The sequence below is a fragment of the Mesoplodon densirostris genome, chromosome 2, assembly GCF_025265405.1.
Source record: "Mesoplodon densirostris isolate mMesDen1 chromosome 2, mMesDen1 primary haplotype, whole genome shotgun sequence".
Lineage (NCBI taxonomy): Eukaryota > Metazoa > Chordata > Mammalia > Artiodactyla > Ziphiidae > Mesoplodon > Mesoplodon densirostris.
Window position 1 is genome coordinate 153336771 of NC_082662.1, and position 21377 is coordinate 153358147.

At 50.9% G+C, this 21377-nt stretch overlaps 1 protein-coding gene across 1 annotated transcript; it reads left to right on the forward strand.

Annotated features, from left to right (window-relative positions):
* The first annotated feature begins 17693 nt into the window (after positions 1-17693).
* Positions 17694-19364, forward strand: ZNF648 (zinc finger protein 648). The gene has a single exon (XM_060088707.1). It carries the CDS (start codon positions 17694-17696, stop codon positions 19362-19364), a length of 1671 nt encoding a protein of 556 aa, XP_059944690.1.
* Positions 19365-21377: the final 2013 nt, after the last annotated feature.

A 21377-nucleotide genomic window follows, 5' to 3' on the forward strand; every position in this document is an offset into this window, starting at 1 on the left:
CATCCTGGGGGCCCCCTTCCTCCATCCTGCCTGCTGTCCCCTCCAAACACCCTGACCCTCGTTAAGCAAAGACCCCAAACTTTTCACTGAAGAGGGGAAGCACGCAAAGTCTCACAACACATACCTCCGGGTCAGGGGAGAAGGTGGGGGAGGTCCTTGAGAGCACAGAAGTCCCCAAAGACATGCATTCCACCTCTCAGGCTGTTCCCTCTTTGATTTTAGGATGTGGCTTTGCTGGGCTGGTGTCAAGCATGGCCACACCATAAGCCCAAGGACTGGGTTTGGGGGTGCCGTGCCCACTCTGACAGCATATCTGTCTCCAGCCCTCTCTGCTTTTGTGTTTGATGTTCCTTTCTAAGTGTGAGCTGGGTCCAGGGAGGAAGCCAGGGCGTGGCTCTCCATGTACTCCTCAATCCTGGGTAGTTCCACATATTCCAGAAAGTTGTACTGGGCATTGACCAGGAGCATCAACAAGATCACCTGTTGATCGTTGATTGGTCCATGGCCACCATGGGCCACTTTCCTCCCACCCTGAATATTTCAGCATTGACTTAAGAAGAAAGATCTCATAACATGCTGGTGACCTTTTCACCTAATCACCTAACCCCTCCTTCAGAGCCCAGATCCATTCCCACCTCCACAATGAAACCTTCCTTGTCGACTCCAGATTGCCACCATCTTCTCCAGCATCCTTATGCATTTGCAAGAGTTAACAACCACACCTCTTTTCTGGATTTCTTTATCACTTCCTGTGAACCTCCTCTTGTCAGGTCCTGCCCAGACCCTGCACTAGGGCCTAGGGGCAGACCTCACACGGTACCACCACCCCCTGTTTCCGATGCAGTTGGGAAGATGTATATACAGAAGGGATGCTCTCACATGGCGCCATGAGGGAGCGTCAGAGAATGTGCTACAGGAGGTGGAGGAGGAAGATGCTGCACCGACCGCAGGGAAGACAGTGCAGGGGCCTCACAAGTGGCATCTGAAAGTGACTTTCTGAAACACATAGGATTTGGATGGCAGGGGCCAGTCCAGGAAGAGGTGGAGGGAGAGAGTAGACACGGCATGGAGACAGGAAGTGGTGATGGCTACGTGGGGAGCCATCAGGGCGGACCCCCACCAGGCCAGCTCCTTCAGGTTGGCTGCTTAGCACCTGGGCTCCCCTCCTCCAGGCTTTCCCCACATTGGCAGCTTTGTGCCCAGGGCCATCTGGGGGCAGGGACTGGGGAAGGCTGCAGGAAGGGACAGCAGCGGTAATGTGGTCCCCCTGCTGGGAAGACCCACAGTCAGCCCCCCAGCCCGGCTTTTCCAGGCATGGGTAGCCCTGCCAACTGGGGCCCCCGATCAACACCAGGACGCCCTCCATGGGCCTCAGTTTCATGGGGTGCTGCTGGAAATAGTGCCTGCCTGAGAGGTGATGGAGCTGCTTACTAAACCGTTTGCTTCTGCAGACTCATCAGCAAGCCCTGCGGTGGGGTTAAAGCTCAGCTGGCGGTGGGCATGGGTTGTGTTCTGGCTGCAGCCCGAGCCAAGGCTGGTATAGGAACAAGGAGAGAGGAGGATGCTGTGGGAGGATGAGGCTGTGCCTGGCGCCCAGCAGCCATCTCCTGGAGACACCTGCTCAGCCTTCGCCGATGAAGTTCGTGCCTCTGGCAGAGCGGTGGGCTGTAGGCAGAGCTGTGCTAGGCTTTCTTCATCGATAAAGTCAACTTTGTGTCTGAAAGGCTGGCCTATGGAATCAAATCAGGCAAATAAGAATTTGGCCTGCTTACATCAAAATCATCTGGGGCTTCCCAGGGACCATCCAGGAGATTCTGATTCAGTGGTTCTGGGTGAGACCTGTGCATCTTTTTTTTTTTTTTTTAAATAAGTATGCACAAACTCTAGATCTAAGGAGTCTTGGAATTAGAAAAAGTTGGATCCACAAATAGTTACAGATCCAACTGCGTGTAGAGCAGCTGGCATACTGGCCTTGTCTGCGCCTCAAATCACTCTGAGACTGGCCTTGAGAAGGCCTCCTGGGGACCATCTCCCACAGCAAGAAGCCATCCTAGCCTATCCTGGGGAAAGGAGTCCCTCATCTGAGGAGCAAGGCTGCCACCTGCTGGTCGATGCTAGAAACGTCTCCCGTTCTCAGAGGGCTGATGCAAATAGAGGTGGGAAGCCAGGGGGCGTGGCCCTGCCCTCCATTTCCTGTTCTGCCTTTGACTGTCCTATTCTGAGAACTATAGGTGTCCCCGAGTCTTGCACCTCTTCTGGTGCCTCTTATCTAAGCCCACCTTCCCTGGGCAACCACCAGTCAACAGGCAGATCCTGCGGATCCACCATCTTGCCCTGAATTCGGTTCAGTTTAGCACACACCTGATATGAGCCAGGTGTGGGCTGGCCACACGGAGGAAAGTAATGCAGAGGGATTGAGAAGTAAGGGCGACTCATGAATACGGATAATTTCTATCTGAGGCGACGTCTGAGCTGAGGGTGAAAAATGGGAAAGGAGATTCCAGGCAACAGGACTAGCAAGATAGGATATTTGAATATAGAAACTGAATTGTTTTATTCTTAATCCACTTCTTGACTGCCGCTAAAGGATGGAATGCAAACATTTCCCCTCAATTTCTGGGCAGATTTAAAGATTACGAGAAAGGGAAACTAGTTTTTCAGTTGTTAAAATGAGATTCTGGGTTTTAAGGGCCTCCAGGACTATTGTGAAAGTACACGAGGGAGGCCTGGGTTTGAGGGAAGAAGCCAGGTAGCCAGGGGAAGCAAAAGGCAGAGGGGGTTTCTCCCCTCTGCAGAGTTCTCCTGGCCCGGTGGGGTGAGGGCTTCAAACCACCACTCCCAGCCTGGCCCTGCAGCGCCCCAGGGACGTATCAAGGCCCCAGAGGGAAGTGGCTGCAGTGCCAGGATGTGCTGCCCTTCCAGCCTGCAAAGAACTTCCAGGCCCCGAGGAGGGCAGAGAAGCATCCCTGAGCCTGCAGACCTATGAGCTCCCTGCTGTAAGAGCCCCAGGTGTCTCCATGGTAACCCGTGGAGACAAATGCCCAAGAACCAGACCCCTTGGTCCTGTGAAGGACTTGAGGACCTTGACATAGATCCAGAAGTAGAGAGATACGCATTCCAACCACAATGAGAAAACAAAGGAACCCAGTATTCCTGCACACCAGGGCCTGTAGCAGATTCTACTGATAACAGGTGCAAGGCAGGTCAAGATGTGGCACTGGAATCAAATGGAGAAGGTGTAACTATTGTAAAGCTGGTTAATAAAATAGTCTGGGTGGTGGGTGGGAGGCCAATAGTCTAGGGTCTAGGACATTCTGTAGCTCTGGTGATTGCAGGATTCCAGCCAAATGTTTTTCTCCAGACAGCTCTAGGCCTTGTTTTGTGCCCCCAGAAGGTTGGAGTCATCTGGCTCTGGAGTGCCAGCTCTGCACTTGTTTTGGGGCCAGACACAATGGGGGCCCAGTTTGATCATGTTCTGTTTCTGCTCATAATTGTTCAGCAAAAGAATTATATACCTTCTAAAGACAAAATAATCATCCTTCAGTGGAGCCCAAGCTCCTTAGCATGACCCACAGGCCCTGCATCCTCATCTCTACAGCATCAGCCCCTCTCACCTCCTCTAACTCAGCCATCAGAAGGGCTCCCAGCTCCCTACGTTCTCTCAATAGCCTCCCACCCTCTCTCAACTAACTCCTATTCATCCTTTAGGCCTCTGTTTAGTCATTTTCTGAATCCCCCCACCACTACTGTGACTGAGTTAAGGCTTTCTCTTGTGTGCTCTCTCTAGGTTTGCCCCATCATGGCTCTTAGCAAACTCCAAATCACCTGCTCACTTCCTCATCTGCTTCACAAGACTGGACTACTTCACAGCAGAAAATTTGTGTGTAGATCACTTCTGTGGCACCAGCACAGCACCCTGTTTTAAGGAGGATGTTCAGCAAGGTTTCTGAGAGGAAATAATACTCAACATGAGATCTAAAGGATTGGGGTGGGGGCAGAGGTGTGATTTCAAGCATATGCAAAGGCCCTGGGGTTGCGAAGAACTTGGCATGTCTAAGAAACATGCTAAAGACACTGTGGCTGGAGTGCAGGAAGGGAGTGAGCAGGTAGCATGAGACTTGGTCTGAGATGTTTTAAGCGTGGTGGGATGTCACCATTAGAAACATTATCCTGTATCTTCACTGTCTTCTCTTTCCCTTTTTGCTCTCATTGAGCACAGGCTCTCTTCTGGAGCAATTCCGTGCAGCCTCTGCTCAAGGGGTGACTTATCTTTCTCTTCTACATCCCTCCTACCATTTGGTGGGGCAGGTGTCGTCTTCATTCCTTCTTGCTGTGTCAGGCCATTCTTTTAAGAACTTCTGGGCTTTGACGATCAAATCATCAGCCTGCAACACCCACCACCCCTCCTTGGTACAGTCTCCCACAAACCCCAGGTCACTTTCCTTCATTCTTTATGTGGATCTTAGCATGTGGCTCACTGTCACTCTCACCCACACCATCATGTCATCATTCTTGGGACTACACCCCATGTATCTGGCTTCTCAGTTCCCTGGTCTCTTCTCCTCCAATGGTCTCATTCTCCACCCTAACACAGATACTCTAAACGGCCTAAGTCACATGCCTGACACTGATACAAACTGCACCCCCTCCATCTTCTCAGTTTCAGTGCATGTTCCTCTCTGACCAGTGCCTCCCAACTTCCTAGCTCACTGCTCCTGAAATGCCATCACCAACAATCCTTCGTCATAGTGGGACTGCTGGATCTTCTGCCTTTTAACTTGTTCTGCACCCCTCATGTTCTTTCTCCCTAATGTACTTGGCTTAAATTCCATGGTTTATCACATTAATCATATCTTCTTTTTTTCCATACTTCTTCATCTTCAACACCCTTCCTTTGCTTCACTGTATTGGTTTGGCAAAACTCTAACCCTGGTTAACTCCACTTCTGAGTCTACTCCGTTCTGGTGCCCACACAGCTCACCATGGCTGGAGGAAAGTACATAACCTTCCCAACCGGTCTAACATTAGTTTATGACTGCTAACCTCAAGTGGGCCTTAAATGCTGCCTGGCAATCATGGACCCATTCACTCTCTTACTCTCCTAGTTGAATATCTCCTACCGCTCTCTCTTCAGGCCTCCCACACCTCCTCCCCCACCCTCCATCTCAGCCAATGACCTGCTGCCTATTGCAGGGAGAAAAAGCAGCCCTAGAAAGAACACTTCCTCGAGTGCCCCCTCCCCACATCTCCCCACACACCTGCATCTGTGTCCATGTCCTTTAGCTTTTCTCCTGTTCCCGTGGATGAACTGTGTGGAGGCCAGCATCTGCTTGTGTCCTGGATCCCAACCTCTCTCACTTTCTCAAGGACATCTCCCCAGCAATTCCTTCTGCTCCTGCCTCGTCAATTTCCCTTTCTCTACTGGGTCATTTCCTTCAGCATACAGACATACTCTTCCCGTGTCCCAGCTCCCTCTTACAGGAAAACTCCTTGAAGGAGCTATCTATACTCACTGACAATTCCTCTCCTCTCCTAAATCTACTCCAATCAGCTTTTGATGCCCATGTGGCTAAGTCAAATGGTCATTTCTTAGTGGTCATTTTAACATGAGCTCTCAGCACCATTTGATATAATGGATCACTTCCTTCTCCTGGCCATCACTTCTTCCCTTCATCTCCAGAATATCACATCCTTCTGATTTCCCTTCAAATCTTTTTGTTCTCTTCTTTTCATCTCTTTGCTGAAGACATCTTTGTTTCCCTCTCATCTCCCACACTTTTTAACATTGAATCTGTCTAAGGCTCCTCTTCTCTTCCCTTTGTACACTCCCTTGGTGACTCATTAAAATGACGTGGCTTTAAATGCAACTCATGCATTGATAACTCTTAAATTTTACATTCTACCAAGTCCTCCATCTTGAAATCCAGATGCCTATACCCAATCCACCGCCAATATTCAATCTTCTCTTCAATGTTTCCACTTGGAAACATTGTCCAAGCCTAAACTCCTTGATCTTCTCCCTGAAACTCTATTTCCCACAGTCTTCCTTAACTCAGTTAAGGGCAACTCCATCCTTCCAGTTGCTTGGACCAAAAATCCTAGTGTTGTCCCTGACTCTTCTCTGTCTTTCACTTCCACATCCAGTGTGTAACCAAATCATGTTAGCTCTAACTTCAAAATATACCCAGAAGTTGACTCACCATTTGTGGCCATTGTGGTCCAAACCACCATCATCTCTCATCCAGATGACTGAAAAGCCTCCTAACTGATCCTCCTGAGTCTACCACTGCTGCTGCCATCAGCTTCCTGCATCTGGGGACCAAGTGAGGAGGAGGTAGAAAGACCTGGCCTCAGGACCCGGAGTTTTTGTTTGTGTGCTTGTTTTTAATTACAAATTCAATTACTTTAATAGATGCAGAGTTATCATCATTACCTATTTGTTCTTGAGTAAGCTTTAGTAGTGTGTTTCTTTCAAGGGATTTTTCTGTTCTAACTTGTCAAATCTATTGGGATAACATTGTCCATAATATCCCCTTTTTATCCTTGTAATATCTGTAGCATCTATAGAGATGTCATATCTCCCATTCCTGATATTACTAATTGGTGTTGTCTCTCTTTTTTTTTTTTTTACCTGATCAGTCTGACTAGAGGATTATCAATTTTATGGATCTCCTCAAAGAACCAGCTTTAGGTTTCACTGGGTTTTTTCTCCGCATTATATTTCTTTTCCATTTTATTTATTTCTGTTCTGATCTTTATCATTTCCTGTATTCTACCAACTTTGGGTTTACTTTGATCTTCCTTTTTAAGTTTCTTAAGGGGGAAACTGCGGTCATTACTTGAGACCTTTCTTCTTTTATAACATAGATCTTCCGCGTTACAAGTTCCTTGTGGCTGGAATTTGTGTCTGCTTTGTTCACTGATAAAACCCTAAAGTCTAAAACAGTAATTGGAACATGGTGGGTACTAAATATTTGTCAAATTAATGAATTGATACCTCCGATCTACCCAAAGCCCTCTGAAGAGTTCCCATTTTACTCCAAATAAAACCAATTCCTACATCATCTATAAGGCCTTACACAGTCGGCCCCTCGCTGCTTCTCTGATCTCCTTTCCTGCTGTTCCTTCCCTTAGCTACACTGGTTCCTTTGTTGCCCCTCAAACAAGCTGGGCAGAATCTGAACTCATGGCCTTGGCATTTACTGTTCTGCCTGGAATACTCACCTACCCCATTTGTCCTGGTAAAGAATGACTTCAAATCTCTGTGCAGAGAGCGTCTGCCATCTCTCATTCTCTTCACCCTCTCTGCTTCCTCTCCGATGAAGAAACCTGGCTGAAAAGCTGAACCCGGACACTGAGAGTTCTCATTTCCAGAGCAGCCCTGCCTGGAGTCATCACCTCAGCAGCCCCACCACCCCGTCAAAATCACGTGTCTGTTTCTGTGAGGCTGAGGACTGGATTCAGCTAAGGCACTTTCACCCGGTGAGGGCCAGCCACTAGCAGATTGTGGATACTTTTTATTCTGAATGCAAGATTTAAATTTAAATTTTATTTTTATTCATTTTATGTACGAGGACATAACTTATCTCATTGTTGTTTTCAAATGGATGGCATAAAACTGCAAAGTATGCCTGTATGTGTTCATAACCACTTTCAATTTTGTTTATGTTTTTACATCCGTCCTTCACCCACACCCTCCAACTAGACTTGCCCGAGGATTTCAGTCTTTCCAAAGGACAGACATGCGAACTGCTGGGCTAGGGGGCAGGGCCAGTCCTCAGCTCACCCTGGCCCGGAGAATCCGCACGTACCGAGTAATATCGCATCCCAGGAGCCCTAAACGAAATTTCTTTCAAGAATCTTGGCTTCACACCCTCCGCCAGACCTTTCTGAAGACAGGTCCTCTCCAGTTATGTTCAGTGCAGCAGCTGACAAAGGGAAAGGGAGGTGTGTTTTCCTGGAAACCTCAAACGCCTCTCCTCATCTCCTGTGAATTACCTCTGTGTTCAGGCAGCTGAGCTAGACACCTGCGAGGAAACGCGTGTGTGTTCAGTGGGGGCCTTGGAAAGAAAAGGCCCCTTTTACCCCTGGCCAGCACTGTAGGTGGTGTGGCCCAGGAGGGGCCCTGTGGCAGCCGCAGGCAGAAGTCAGAATCCCGGTGGCAATGTTCAAGTGAGCCAGAGGGGGAGCCAGAGAGCTGAGAGGCCCGTCCCTGTACAGAGAAGGGCAGAGCAAGGCGAGGAATGTGACGTGAAATTCCTGATGGTAGTGTGGCCCTGTCCCTCCCTGTCTGGGCTTGGTAAACTCACGTTCATCTTTCAGGGCCCATGTCAAAAAGCATCTCTTTTGGAAAGACTTCTCCGGAGCCCAGGCAGAGCCAATTTCTCCTCCTCCTTGCTCCCTGGAGCATGCCTCAGAGTCATGCAGGGGCTTGTCAAAATGCAGATTCTAGGGTCTGCTGTGACCCCAAGAATCTCTGGGAGTGTGGTCCTACCATCATCATATTTAAACAGATCCCTATTTTTTTTTTTTTTATGCAGAGCAAGAATGATACCAAGTACAGCATCATCTCCCTTAAACCCCGTAAGAACTCTGGAAGGTAGACACTATTAACTGTAATGTACAGATCAAGAAACTGAGGCACAGAAAGCTTAAGTAACTTGCCCACAGTCATGCAGCAAGTGGTAGAAACAGGATTAACTAACCCAAGTAGCCTGACTCCAGAGCCTGCATTCTCGGTCCTTACACTGTTCAGGCTTCCCCCTTGCCAGGTGGTGCTATCAGTCAAGTGAAGGTCTTCTGATCTCGGGTGGCCTCAGCCAGCACTGGCTTGAAGCAGGATTTCGGCTCCCAGCCAGAGACTGAGGTCGGGCAGCAGCCATGAGAGCACTGAATCCTAGATACCAGACCACCAGGGACCAGTGGCCAGTAACAAGGCCCTGGCCTGTCAGCTATGTAGAAATGAATTTCCACATAGAGACGGAACATAGTGAAGTAAGTAAAGTGTTTATTAGGAGGAAAAAGAGTACAGTACATGTGGATAGACACATGGGTGGGCTCAGAGAGAGAGTTGCGCCCTCGTGGTAGTTTGAATCACTTTTATGGGGCATTTCTTCTGGGTTTCCTTTGACCAATCATGTTGCTTTGCCTGGTTCTGAGTCCGTATTTGGTCTTTCTCAGGATCCTCCCCTGTGTGCGTGCGCATCTCTTAGCCAAGATGGATTCTAGCAAAGAGGACTGTGGGTAGTTGACATCACTTACTATGAGGTGGTGCCCCCTCCATTTTTGACGCCCAAGGAGCCTTTCTGTGCATGTGTAGTCAGGGAGGTCTCCTTGACTTTGAGAATGAAGACTATGTGGTCTTTTATCTCTTATCTGGGCAGGGCCCAGCCTCCTCCATCATCCTGCTTTTATGGAGTTTCTGCTATTATGGAGTTTCTGTCCACAGGGGAGAAACTATTCAGCCTGGGGTCCATCTATCTCCTGCCTCACTTGTACCTGGTGCCATCCTGCAGAAAGTTCTAGGAAGTACTGACATTTGGAGTCACCGTCATGTTCTGTCATCCTGTCTAGAGCACGAACCTCCCAGCCATGGCATTGACTACCACGTGTGGCGAGTGCAACACACAATGAAAAGCCCTGACATCACTGCTCTGAGAACATCATTGGCCTTGAAAAAGTCTGCTTGGCTGGCCTCTGAGTGGGAATGCTTTGGGGCAAGGAGACCAGAGTAGGAACCAGAAAGATGGTGCCCTTCAGGTGGCAGAGTAATTAAGGACAAGCATTCTGGAAGGACAGGGATGGGGTAAAGACATCAGCAAGCTCCCACCAGCTCTAGGATAAAAATAATAATTTATTGAAAAACCACTACATGGCTGACACTGGGCTAAAACTTTACAAATATTGTTTCAGGGTATTTTCACAACAACCCTGTAATGAAAGTTGTAATGAATTCTTATTCCCATTCTACAGACAGAGAGCCTAAGGCTCAGAGAAGTTAAGGAAATTGGTCAAGGTCGTCAAACAAATACACCTGGGATTCAAATCCAGGTCTGTCTAACCCGAGATCATGTACCAAGTTCCTGTTCCACCCACAATTCTGCTCGCCGCACACATTCTCTTACTCAACAAATTTTGATGCCTGAGAGAAAAACAACAAATATTTAAAGTCTCTCCCACATATGGGCCACTTAAGTGGCTCCATTAATCTTCCTCAAGGATGACACAGGCCTGGGGCAAGAAAGCAGACTGGATGACTGGTTTCTCAGCAATGGTTCCCACTGTTTGAAAGCAGCTCAACTAGATCACTGTGATGACAGCTGGTGGCAGAGCATGGGGAAAACCTGCAGGGGAGGGGATCCTGGAGCCTCATCAATGGAACCGGGAAGTTTCTCAGGTCCTCTCAGAATCATAATCAGACCCAATGTCCACGGTTCATGAACTCAGTGAGGTGCCCACGCGTCCTCCAGGACGGAGGTCCAGTCTGGCCTGTTCTCCACCCGTGTCACTCAGCCCTGCCGGTCCAGTCGGTGTGGTTCATAGGCCCTGCTGGGCTCTGGCACCATGGCTGGCAGGGGCCAGGTGCCCTTCTCTCTCCCCAGTGCCCTGCAAGCCTCTCTCAATCTCTCTTTTCTCCCCTTCCCAGACAGGCAAGGGGACCCCAGTTTTCACCATTGCCAGTCAGAACAGCTCAAGGAAAATGCCAGATTTTGAAGGTAGACTTGCAAATAATAACAAACAAAAACAATGCCTCCCTTGTTTCCATACCGAAGGGATTGGGCCAAATGATATAGATTCCAAGAGCTCTTAAAAGAAGGAAAAAGATGTGGCCTTCCCTTCAACTCTCATGCCCGGTGGTCCCCAAAGTGACTGCTGGGGAGATTAAATAGCGAATGTGCTTGTGCTGTCGAAGTGAAAAAGGTCCCTGTCCCCTTGGGTCTGAGCAGGTTGACCAGGGGCCTGAGCAAGACCCAGGATTCGGTTCTGAGGCCTGCTCAGCTCCCTGCTTGCAGCTCCTTAGGATGAAGTTCCATACACAGAAAAGGTGCATGACACTTCAAAATGGGATGTCAGAGAGGGCTCCGGGGATCTCTCAGGGTAGGTGACTCGGGATAAGGGCTCCTGTTACGTCTTGCTGTCGTGAGTACTCCCCTGTGTGCGTGCGCATCTCTTAGCCAAGGTGGATTCTAGCAAAGAGGACTATGGGTAGTTGACATCACTTACTATGAGGTGGTGCCCCCTCCATTTTTGACCTCCAAGGAGCCTTTCTATGCATGTGTAGTCAGGGAGGTCTGACTACACAGGATGTCAGAGAAGGCTCTGGGGATCTCTCAGGGTAGGTGACTCGGGATAAGGGGCTCCTGTTACGTCTTGCTGTCGGGAGTACCCAGGCTGCTCCTTATCCCATTTCTCACTCGGTGAGGTCGCCTGGCCCACACCAGCGAGGTGGTCAGGGCAGGGTGTCTTGAAAACCAAGGGGGAGACAAAGTGGGCAAGTTAACACGGAAGTTCCATGGTGTGTGAGCTTTTGTTATATAGTTGATCCTTAGGGTTTCTAGAAATAATGCACAATGAAAGACAAGCTGTGTTGGCTGGACAATAATAAATTGGCATTTATGGGACCCATCGTCTCCTTGGGCAGCTGTGCCGAGGGAAAAGAAGGTCTTCTGGGGGAGGGACTGCAGGGACCACACACGCACATGTCACACAGCCTCAGGTGGAAGGACTGAGGGTTTCCAGGAGGAAGGGAGGGCAGAACCAGGCCAAACACACAGGCTCTGAGGTGACAGTGTCTGGGCAGTTTGTGCTCAGTGGTTAAAGCGCAGACCCTGATACCTTGGAACCACAGCTCCACTCGGTAGTGACCATGTGCTGTGAGCCTAGAAAAGGCACTAAGCCGTCTGTGTCTCTGCATCCTCCGTCTGTGGACGGGAGTAACATTGACAGCAGCCACTCCACTGGAACGCAGAGAGGATTCAGGGAGACGCTGCATGTGGTGTCAGCGTAGTGTTCGCACAAGGAAGAGCTCAGCGCATGTGCACTGGTGCCGCAAGGCTGGGAGAAGGGAGGGACCCATACACTTCCACCCCAGCTTCAGCCTTCACCTCCTCTGGCCCCTCTGAGGAATTTAGTCACTTTCTTGCCAAAGGTATCTGAAGGCCATCCTGTGTGACATGGCCACTTGGGAAATTTTGAACAGCAGTGTTGCTATGGGAGATATTTTAAGTACCAACTCTCCCTATCCTATTGCTCCCCCTGCACAACACCAATGGTTCTCATTCTTTTTTCGATCACAGCCCCTTTGAGAAATGCGTAATAGCTAAGGATCCTCTTGCCTAGACAGTGCATATCCACATATCTGTAGCATTCTGCACTTTATTTCAGGGACATCAGGTTTTGAACCCTGTTCCAGACTTGCAGACTCAAAGACCTAGAGGCATCTCTCTGCTGCCTGACTCCTTCCTCTGAAGCCACACCTACAAAACGCCAAGGGGCAGAGAGACCTACCTCTCTCAATCGCATTCTGAAGTTTACTGTTCAGAAAAATGTGTCAGGTGTCACTATTGCTGTCAGAGTTGCAGCCCTGACAAGGCAGTGGGGATTTGAAAGGAGCCCCGTGAGCCATGTCTTCCCTAGAGACAAGAACATCCATAATAACAAGGAGGGCAGCTAACTTTTCTGGGCACATACTACGTTCCAGACACTGTGCTAAGCTCTTTACATGCATGATCTTATTTAACCTTCCCAAGACCCCCATGATGGGGGTACTGCCGTGATTCCCATTTCATAGATAAGAAGCTAAGGCACAGAGAAGTTAAATAACTTGTCCAAGGTCACACAAGTCGTGAGTTAAGATTTAAACCCAGTCCCAGAACCCTACTGTCAAGCAGTGTATTTTTGGCCACCTAGGGACATCACAGGTACCATACTTCCATCCCCTATTTTAACATGCTGAGCATTCACCCTAATAAAAGCACCTTATACTCGAGTGGATGCCAATTCTAGACATACTGAGACTTGATCCTGGGCCAATTTTCTCTTCAAAATGAAACTGCATGGGAAGCAATGCTGAAAGAAAACAGAAGTAGAGTCACAGATGCAGAAAACAAACTTATGGTGACCAGGGGTTGAGGAGGGTAGGGATAAAACTGGGAGATTGGGATTGACATATCACACTACTATAAGTAAAATAGCTAACAAATAAGGACCTACTGTATAGCACAGGGAACTCTACTCAATACTCTGTAATGGCCTATATGGGAAAAGAATCTAAAAAAAGAGCAGATATATGTATATGTATATGATTCTGTGCAGCAGAAACCAACACAACATTGTAAATCAACTATGCTCCAATAAAAATTCTTTAAAAATTTTCTCTTCAGAATGAACCTGCATGGGAAGCAAGGCTGAAAGATGGAGAGAGAGGCTTGGTTTGTATATGAGTCAGGAGAGAAAATTATCTCCCCGTACTCCACCCCCAGCTAAATAGTCATGGGCATCTTTGAGCCGATGATGACTGCAAAACATTCTGGAAACACCCCAGCTCAAACCACAGTGCTGCAAAAGGTGGGTACTAGCACGGGGAGGTAGGGGTACAGGCAAAATACCCCGTCCTGCTTCCCAGGAAGAGAAAGCATGCTTCCCCAGGAAGCTCACAATGTGACCAGAGGCTTATGGACATATTGGGGCAGGACAGAAGGACTGAGTGCCTGCTCTGCTGGAAGAAGGGATGAGAGTGAGCAGGAGGGAGAGGGCCACCTGCAGGAGGACTGAGTAACCTTCCCGAGGGCGGGAAGAAGGGAGGGAGGGAGGCTGGCCTTGGCAGGAGGGGAGGCAGGCGCAGAGGAAGCAGCAGGATCAGTTCAGGCAGCGAGACAGGGCAGCCCCAGTAGACTTCCCAGGCTGCCCTCCGGGAAGCAGGCAGGAAGGTTGAGTGTATCACGCGGGCCCCACCTCCTGAAGCTCTCTCCACAGCTGCTGGACTGGACACAAAAGCGTGAGGGACAGAGACACCATCTCTGCTGATTTGTACCCAACTCTAGTTCCAGTAGCTGAGAAGCTACATGTGACAGAGAAGCCGGGGTGGGGGGGTGCCCACGTGGCTGTCTGCATTTCCCAGGTAAGTGACTATTTGTGTCGGAGCCAGAAGTGAAGAGCGAGGCCTGAAGGTGGTGGGCAGGGGGAGACGGTGGGAGGCGGCTGCCCTGGGGTGGACGGGCTACCGTCTATGGAGGGAAAGAGGGGCAGGGGCTGGGAGCTGGAACAAGGCCTGTGGCCAGGCTTCTGCAAAGCATCCACGTCCACGGGTGAGGTAGGTGAGCCGGGGCCGCCCCTGGCCGGCAAGCACGGAGGAAGGTCCAGGAAAGGGCTGGGCCCTGCCCGCACCAGGGTGTCAGCGTTCCTCTTCCAGACCGGGAATATTTGTGTCGACTTGGCCAGAAAACCCCAGCCTGGGCCCTTGCCTTCCTCTCGGTCTTCTTGGTGGTCAAGAGAGCACCCTTGGCAGCTACGGGAGGAAGACAGCGGGACATATTCACTGGGGATGTGGCTGCAGACAGAGGGCTTTCCCATCTGGAAAGGCAGGTCCCCGTCAGCTGTGAGCTAGGACAGGGCTGTGTGCCGCCCTGAGGAGGCTCCCCTGGGGCCCAGAGGAAAGGGATGAGACACATGTTGTGTAGAAGGCGGGGTGGGGAGTGGGTGAGATGAGTGGCCCGTGAACAGCTCTCTGTGAGCATGCACGGCGTGTTGTCCCAGAGAAAGAAAGACGCCTTGGAACCTGCTTCAATCAAATCCAGCGTCCCCTTGCCATCCTGCTGGCAGATCACAGTCCCTGAGCAGGCACATCGGCCTCAGTGAGTCATAGTAAGCTGGTTAGTGCTGTGTCTCCTCTATACACACACACACACACACACACACACACACACACACGCACACACACACACACAGCCACTCTCTAAGAACCACTATGCTGAAAATATGTCGAACTTGGTTTCCTGCCAAGAGGTACGCCAGCTACACTCTGACGTGTTATGGGGTTAGAGCAGAAGGGTCAGAGGGAGGGAGTGATCCCTGGGCTTCGGGTACAAAGGGACATGAGATGCTGGACTCCAGTCGTTACTGCACTGTGTCCTCCCTTTATCTATGGCTTCTGTATCCAAGGAGGGAGTGAGGAGTCCTCCCCGTCGCTGCCCCTCCCCTCCCTCCAGCCCACACAGAGTAACTGGGCTTGTTGTGATCGGGCAGGAGCTGGGGGAAGGGCAGTTTGGTGAGACAGGGGCTAATATAGCAGGACACGACCTTACTGTGTGAACCTTGACCACCAAGCTGTGAAGATCATCCACCTAGACACCTCCCAGGAGTCCCACTGCGGTGCAGAGGAGATAGCACGAGTGACAATGGCCCAGTCACTGAGTGCCAGCCATGTGTGCAGGAGCGTGCCCCACACTGTACAGTAGGGGCAGTATCTCCATCCTGCAGACGAAGAGAACCAGGCTCAGAGATGTTTGTCGACCCACAGGCATACGATTTTGACTATTTGGTCAACATCTGTCGAATGAATGAATCCGTCTTGCTGAGGGATGATGGCACGCCTCCCGCCCTGAAGAGGAGCCCGCTGGAGCCACACCAAGAGCCTATCCCTCTGAGAGGTGTGGAAGGTGGGCGGAGGGTGCAGCGGCTTTCGGAAAGCAAACACTCAGTGACTCATACGCCTAACCACCTCAGGCAAAGGCCTGGCCTCCCTCTCCTGTGCAGGGCAATTTGGGTCAACAGGGTCAGGGAGGAGCCCAGCCGTGAGGCCCTGTAGCCAAGGTGTCTTGGCCCAGAAAACACAAGGGGCTTTGATGCCTCAGAAAACAGCGGCTGTCCCCACCCCAGGATGCTGCGGCTGCTCTTGGGCAGGGCCCAGCCCCGGGGCAGGGCCTCAGTGTGGAGGCCACATCGGGGAGCTAGGGCAGCCCCTTGAAGTCAGAAACCCCACGGCTGCTGTCTAGGAGCTGTGTGACCTTGGGCAGGTGAGTAATCTCTTGAAACCTCAGTTTTCTGGTCTGTAAAATGGAGAGGATACTATAATAGTAATAGCATCTATCTTAAAGGTTGCTGGGAGAATGAAAGGAAGTCATGCTTGTGAAATGCTCAGCGCATTGCCTGGCTCATAACATTTGTCCAGAAAATGGAACTGCTAGTAATACTGCTCTCTGGGATTCTCAGAAGGTTCCCTCCAGAGCAAAGCAAACTCAGCCCTCGGGTCAGAAATTGCTCCTCCCCCCACCTACACCCCATCCTGCCCCACTCCCCACCCCCCACCCTGGCCTCCACAGAGACCCTCAGTAACCTGTCTCTCACTCCAGCAACTCCTGTAAAACTCACACAAACAATCCTTATTAACCAACCCCAGCAGGCTTTCTTTGTATCTTCAAGCTAAAATAAAATCAATCAGAAAATGCAACTCAAAGCCTCCCTTGTCTCATGGCTTGCTGTCAAAACCCTAAGTCCATACTTTTCAAGTTGGGGTATGTACACCTGTGGGAGCATATGGGGGTATGCCAGGAATACATGAGGCCATGGGATAAATACAGCACACCTGGGGAAAAGTTAAACATTTAAACTGAAGGTAACTTAAAACACGATTTTCATGTTAAAACAGACATGACATAGAATCTATATTCTCATGAACATTTGAGATGAAGCAATACTTCAGAGGTAGTTCAAGCTGCTGGTGGGCATCCCTTTCTCCCTGGGTGCATGTGTCTATCCCGCCCAGCAGCAGGGGGTTCTTCACTGCAAAGGCCTGAGAAGCCCCCCTTAAGCAGAGAGAGGCAGCTGGGTTTCTTCTTGGGAACACGCTGGTGTCTTCCTGACTCACCCCCCATTCTCCCAGGAGCTGGTCCTTGTCTTTGGAAGGGGTGGCCCACGCAGTCCAGTGCCTGGGAAGCAGTCCCAGCTGCCACCATCAGGAGATGGCAGGCGGGCTTCCCTGGTGGCGCAGTGGTCGAGAGTCCGCCTGCCAATGCAGGGGACACGGGTTCGTGCCCCGGTCTGGGAAGATCCCACATGCCACAGAGCGGCTGGGCCCGTGAGCCATGGCCGCTGAGCCTGCGCGTCCGGAGCCTGTGCTCCGCAACAGGAGAGGCCACAACAGTGAGAGGCCCACGTACTGAAAAAAAAAAAAAAAAAAAAAAAAAAAAAGAGGTGGCAGGCTTGCACTCCTGGCAGAAATGGCAAGAGCCGGCCTGATTTTCAGCTTCCCGACCAGGACGGCAGTTTAAGAGGTCCGAGGAGGACCAGACCTTGCTTCCTGCCCTCTCTCTTCCCCAGGCTCACAGAGAACCCACCTGGCTAGCAGTTGGTGTTTGAGCCCCTGGGAAGGGCAGGGCAGGGTACAGCTGGCACTCCACAAATGCCCCACGCTTGCCATCCTGACAGCATTGTCTCCTGGGGCTTCGGGCAAGTGCGACCTCCCAAGGATTAAGGGTGACTGGGGAGTTCTCAGCAGGGCCCAGGTCCTCCTTCGCCTGCGAAGGGCAGCAATGTGGCTGGAACGGCTACCAGCTGGACACAGATCTGTAGTGAGAACTCAGTCCCTGTGGCCGTGAAGGTGATTAAGTCCATTCTTTGTGATTTTCCTTTTTGCAGGTGTCCCGAGCCAAGTAAAGGTCTGTGTCGGAGAAGCAGGGATAGAAGGGCCTGCACATATGGCACAGGTGGACCCCCAGGACGGACAGGGTGAGGCATCTCCTCTCTGCAGCTATGACCCCCGGATGCTGTGCCTGAACTTGGAGAGTGAGGATGAGGACCATGGACAGGCAGGAGACAAAGGGGATACTGGTGACACTGGTCAGCAGGCCCATTCAAGGCTCAGCTCCCAAGGGACTCAGGACAACACTGACTTGCCACGGCAGCATCCGTTCCGCAAAAAGGAAGAGAAATTCTCTCACTCCTTCAGTGCAGGAGTCCTGGGGAAGAAACCCATGGCAATGCCTAGGAAGAAGGCCAGCTGGGAAAGAGATGAGTCAAAGATCACCCTGACTCAGGACTCCCCCAGAGCAAGCCCAACTCCCAGTGCCCTCCCCAGGAGCCTCTCACACAAGGGGTTCGGTCAGATGCAACCTCCTAGGGACCCATTACCTGCTGGCAATGATGGAGACTGGAGGGCAAACCTGGACGCTGCTCTAGGTGTCCCATCCAACTTCCCTGGTTCTGGAAGGTATTTCTGTGCACAGAAAGGGATAGACAAGTCCCCAGACAGCTCCTCTCCAGCGTGTGTCCCCAAGGCGGCGGGCAGCTGGGACCCCTCCACGCAGGAGACACATATACCAGCCCAGGGGTCGGCCACCCCGGCCAACCTGGCAGGGGAGGCGCTGGCCAAAGTGCGGAAAGGCTTTAAGGACCAGAACCCGGCGGGCGCCGGGGAGGGCGGGCAGAGGGAGGCGTGTCCCCACAAGCGCCGGCGGGGCGGGCGGGCCTTCCAGAAGCCGCCGGGCGCCAAGCCTTACGCGTGCGAGCTGTGCGGGAAGGTGTACTCCCACCGGGGCACTCTCCAGCAGCACCAACGCGTGCACTCGGGCGAACGGCCCTACCGGTGCCCCTTCTGCGACAAAGCCTACACCTGGTCCTCGGACCACCGCAAGCACATCCGCACGCACACGGGCGAGAAACCCTACCCTTGCCCGGACTGCGGCAAGGCCTTCGTGCGCTCCTCCGACCTGCGCAAACACCAGCGCAACATGCACAGCAACGACAAGCCCTTCCCGTGTGCCGAGTGCGGCCTGACCTTCAACAAGCCGCTGTCGCTGCTGCGCCACCAGCGCACGCACCTGGGCGAGAAGCCCTTCCGCTGCCCCACCTGCGACCGGGAGTTCGCCGTGGCCAGTCGGATGATGGAGCACCAACGCGTGCACTCGGGCGAGCGGCCCTTCCCCTGCCCCACCTGCGGCAAGTGCTTCACCAAATCCTCCAACCTGATCGAGCACCAGACGCTGCACACGGGCCAGAGGCCCTTCAAGTGCGCCGACTGCGGCGTGGCCTTCGCGCAGCCCTCGCGCCTCGCGCGTCACCAGCGCATCCACACGGGCGAGAGGCCCTATCCTTGCGCGCAGTGTGGCCAGGCCTTTGCGCGCTCCTCCACCCTGAAGCGGCACCAACAGATCCACTCCGGGAAGAAGGGCTTCCTCTGCGCCGAGTGCGGCAGGGCTTTCCGCATTGCCTCGGAGCTGGCCCAGCACATTCGGGTGCACAACGGGGAGAGGCCCTACCGGTGTGAGGACTGCGGCCAGGCCTTCACCCGCTCCAACCACCTCCAACGACACCGAGCCAAGCACCGCAGCTGCAAGAAGGAGCCCATCCCCTCCTCCTCGGACGAGTGAGGGATCCATCAGCTGACTCTCAGGGAAGGTGAAGACACGGCCGACCTCGGATGCAGTGAGGAAAAAGACTAGCCCGTTCTGCCCTCAAAGCCATATGCAAATACCGAGAAGGTCCGGGCTGGTCCTATCTAGAGAAAGGTACTTTTCTGTTTTTATGTGAATAAAGGAATCCCCAGATGTGGTCTCTATGGAGGAATCTTCCAAAGCAGCAAATTATACCTCCGGGTAACTCAAATCCATCCAGATGGCTCAGCATTTCACTTTCCTAATGAAATGACTTTACCCTGGGGAATGTCTTTATGAGTCATGGCTTTGAATTAGAGAAGGCCTTTATCTTAAAGAGAGGGGCGTTTATGTCCTATGTTTTGGACCCAGTTATCCTAGAAATCCAGAACAGCCTTAGCATCTGAAAAAGAAGCCCGCATCTCTTCACAGTGGAGCTTAGTAACTGGAACTAATCTGAGTCTCACCCGCAAAATTCACAGGTGCCTCCTCTCTGGCTAATTCTTCTCCTGTTTCCACCCAGGGAGCTTCAATCACATGCTATATTTACAGAGGAATCTGCCCATTTACAGAGACATATGCAAAATTTCTCCCTATGGGCTTGACCATGGTTCAGGAAGCCTTTTAGGTTCATTTAAACTTGCCAGGATCAAGAGCTCCAATGTGAAGTAAATAAAATAAAGTACCCCTTGCCCAAGTGCAATCAGCTTGTTTCACCATTATTAAAAACAGGTTTGAAAACCTACATGACTCACAGTTATTCTCTAACAAGTTTAACTGAAATTTGCATTACTAACAGCCATTCTTAGAGATGTACTGCTACATACGTTGATTTTGTATAGTTTAAAAGTCAGTAGTTGGGCTTCCCTGGTGGCGTGGTGGTTGAGAGTCCGCCTGCCGATGCAGGAGACACGGGTTGGTGCCCCGGTCCAGGAGGATACCACATGCCGCGGAGCGGCTGGGCCTGTGAGCCATGGCCACTGAGCCTGCGTGTCCGGAGCCGGTGCTCCGCAATGGGAGAGGCCACAACAATGAGAGGCCCGCGTACCACCAAAAAAAAAAAAAAGTCAGTAGTTGTTAGCTCTGGACCTCAACCGGGAGGAATCCATGACTTCACAGAGTTCCGTTGATGCACAGAGGTAAACAGCACTTCTAATCTTACCAAAGTTAAAGAAGATACTCCACAAAAAGGTATTGTACTCTCCTTTTGAGGATATCTTTACTATAGTCCTAAAATCGCCACCAAAACCTGCCAAATCTGAATTTCACTTGAATTTCAGCTGATTTGGACCCGGGGAGTGACTGCTAAATAGTGCTCTTATGCTTGACACATGGAGTCCAGAGAGAACTGCTAATACATGTCATGCCTTGTTTGACAAAGGTAACCTTAGAGCTCTGACTGCATGCCTGCAGGTTTTGTGTGTTGACTCACTTAGATAGATCTGCATGCCCAAACGACAGAGTTAGCCAGTTCTGGGTCTGGCTGGAGAGCCAGTGGTTGGGTTCCTAGTCCATCTCCATATTCACCAGTGACATGACCTTGAATTCAGCTTCTGCATCTGAATTGGCAAAATAGGAATGATAATAACGGGGTAATAAAAGTGAGCATCAGTCTCCCAGGAGAAGAACTTTGAATTCAAAAGCATTAGATTGGTAGAAAAGTCATAAGAATCAGCCATAACCTTATGACTATGAAGAGAGCAAAGGATAGTATACTTTTTTCTGGGTAGCCAATGAAATATTTGAAAACTGAAGTTACTCTTCCTTTTCTTTGTGTTCCGTTTTTCTTAAGATGGTTGTTAGTAGAGCTTTTCCTAATTAAAATTTTTGGTTTGGCCTATAATTTCTTAAGATGATTGTTCCCCAAACCAGTTCATAGAATGGCTGTATAGAAATCACCTGGGATGTTTGTTAACCATACAAACTTGCTGAATCCTAGCCTTGAATATTGATACAGGTCTGTAGTGCATCTTGCAATCTTTTTTTTTTTTATTTTATTATTATTTATTT